The 1,007-nt window shown below is 46.8% G+C and overlaps 1 protein-coding gene across 1 annotated transcript; it reads left to right on the top strand.

The window, feature by feature from the left end:
• Positions 1-32: 32 nt before the first annotated feature.
• Positions 33-837, top strand: Pmar_PMAR013201 (helicase, putative; the record flags this gene model as incomplete). Its single annotated transcript, XM_002776930.1, has 4 exons — positions 33-103; positions 175-377; positions 440-549; positions 679-837. Coding segments are annotated over 4 exons (543 nt in total), but the record flags the coding sequence as incomplete, so codon positions are not given.
• Between the last annotated feature and the right edge of the window lie 170 nt (positions 838-1,007).

Genomic DNA, 1,007 nt, shown 5'->3' with positions numbered 1-1,007 from the left:
GGACAAGTTGAAGCAACTTTTTGGAGCGAATTATGGACGGATCCAAAATTGTCATTTTTACTGACACTAAGCGAGCCGCTGATGATCTTACGAGGATGCTCAGGTAGGTGGTGGCGTGGATGATAAAATCTTCGCTGTGCGCAGATGAGTATCTTTTATTGACGGTATTTTCAGAATGGACGGTTGGCCAGCATTGTCCATCCATGGTGACAAGAAGCAAGAAGAACGAGATTGGGTTTTACAAGAGTTCAAGTCGGGCAAGAGTCCGATTATGATCGCTACTGATGTCGCCAGTCGTGGACTGGATGTGAAGGATCTTCGTCACGTTATCAACTACGATTTCCCAGGCCAAATAGAGGATTACGTCCATCGCATTGGTAAGGCGTGGGTAATCGAAAGGTCCCCGGTTCGAATCCCAGGTGGAGTATTCTATTTTTAGGTCGAACCGGTCGTGCCGGAGCGAAGGGAAGCGCCTATTCCTTCTTTACTCCTGATAAGTATAAGTTAGCGAAAGATCTTATCGGTGTCCTTAGAGAGGCTGAGCAAGCGGTAATAATACCAGATGCCGGGATAGAACCTGCCTGGTCTCATTGTGTCGGTGTCCCTAATTTTAAGCTTAGCAGCTAGTAGAGTGTACCTCTCTGAGATTCGATCCGGAGACCTTACGATTGTTATTAGGTACCTCCAGAGTTGGAGAAGATCGCTTCCCAGAGTAGTGGTGGGTATGGCGGATCAAGTAATGGCAGATGGGGAGGCTCTCGAGGTGGCGGAGGATATCGTGGTGGCAACGGAGGTGGGCATATAGGGAAGGGTCTTCATACCTCATCTCACATCAGTGTTGGAAAATATGAAGGCTTTCCTCAACTGAGCTCTGAAATTTCCTCACTTGTATGGAAATGTCTATGCGAGCTCGGGTAAAAACGTACAAGAACCAACAAGGATCTCCCAAAATTTCCTCAAAATTTTCATATTGTCACCAACACATGTGGACGACCATGTGCATATTT

This window comes from Perkinsus marinus (assembly GCF_000006405.1).
Source record: "Perkinsus marinus ATCC 50983 genomic scaffold scf_1104296952726, whole genome shotgun sequence".
NCBI lineage: Eukaryota > Perkinsozoa > Perkinsida > Perkinsidae > Perkinsus > Perkinsus marinus.
This window is presented reverse-complemented; position numbering and strand designations above follow the sequence as displayed.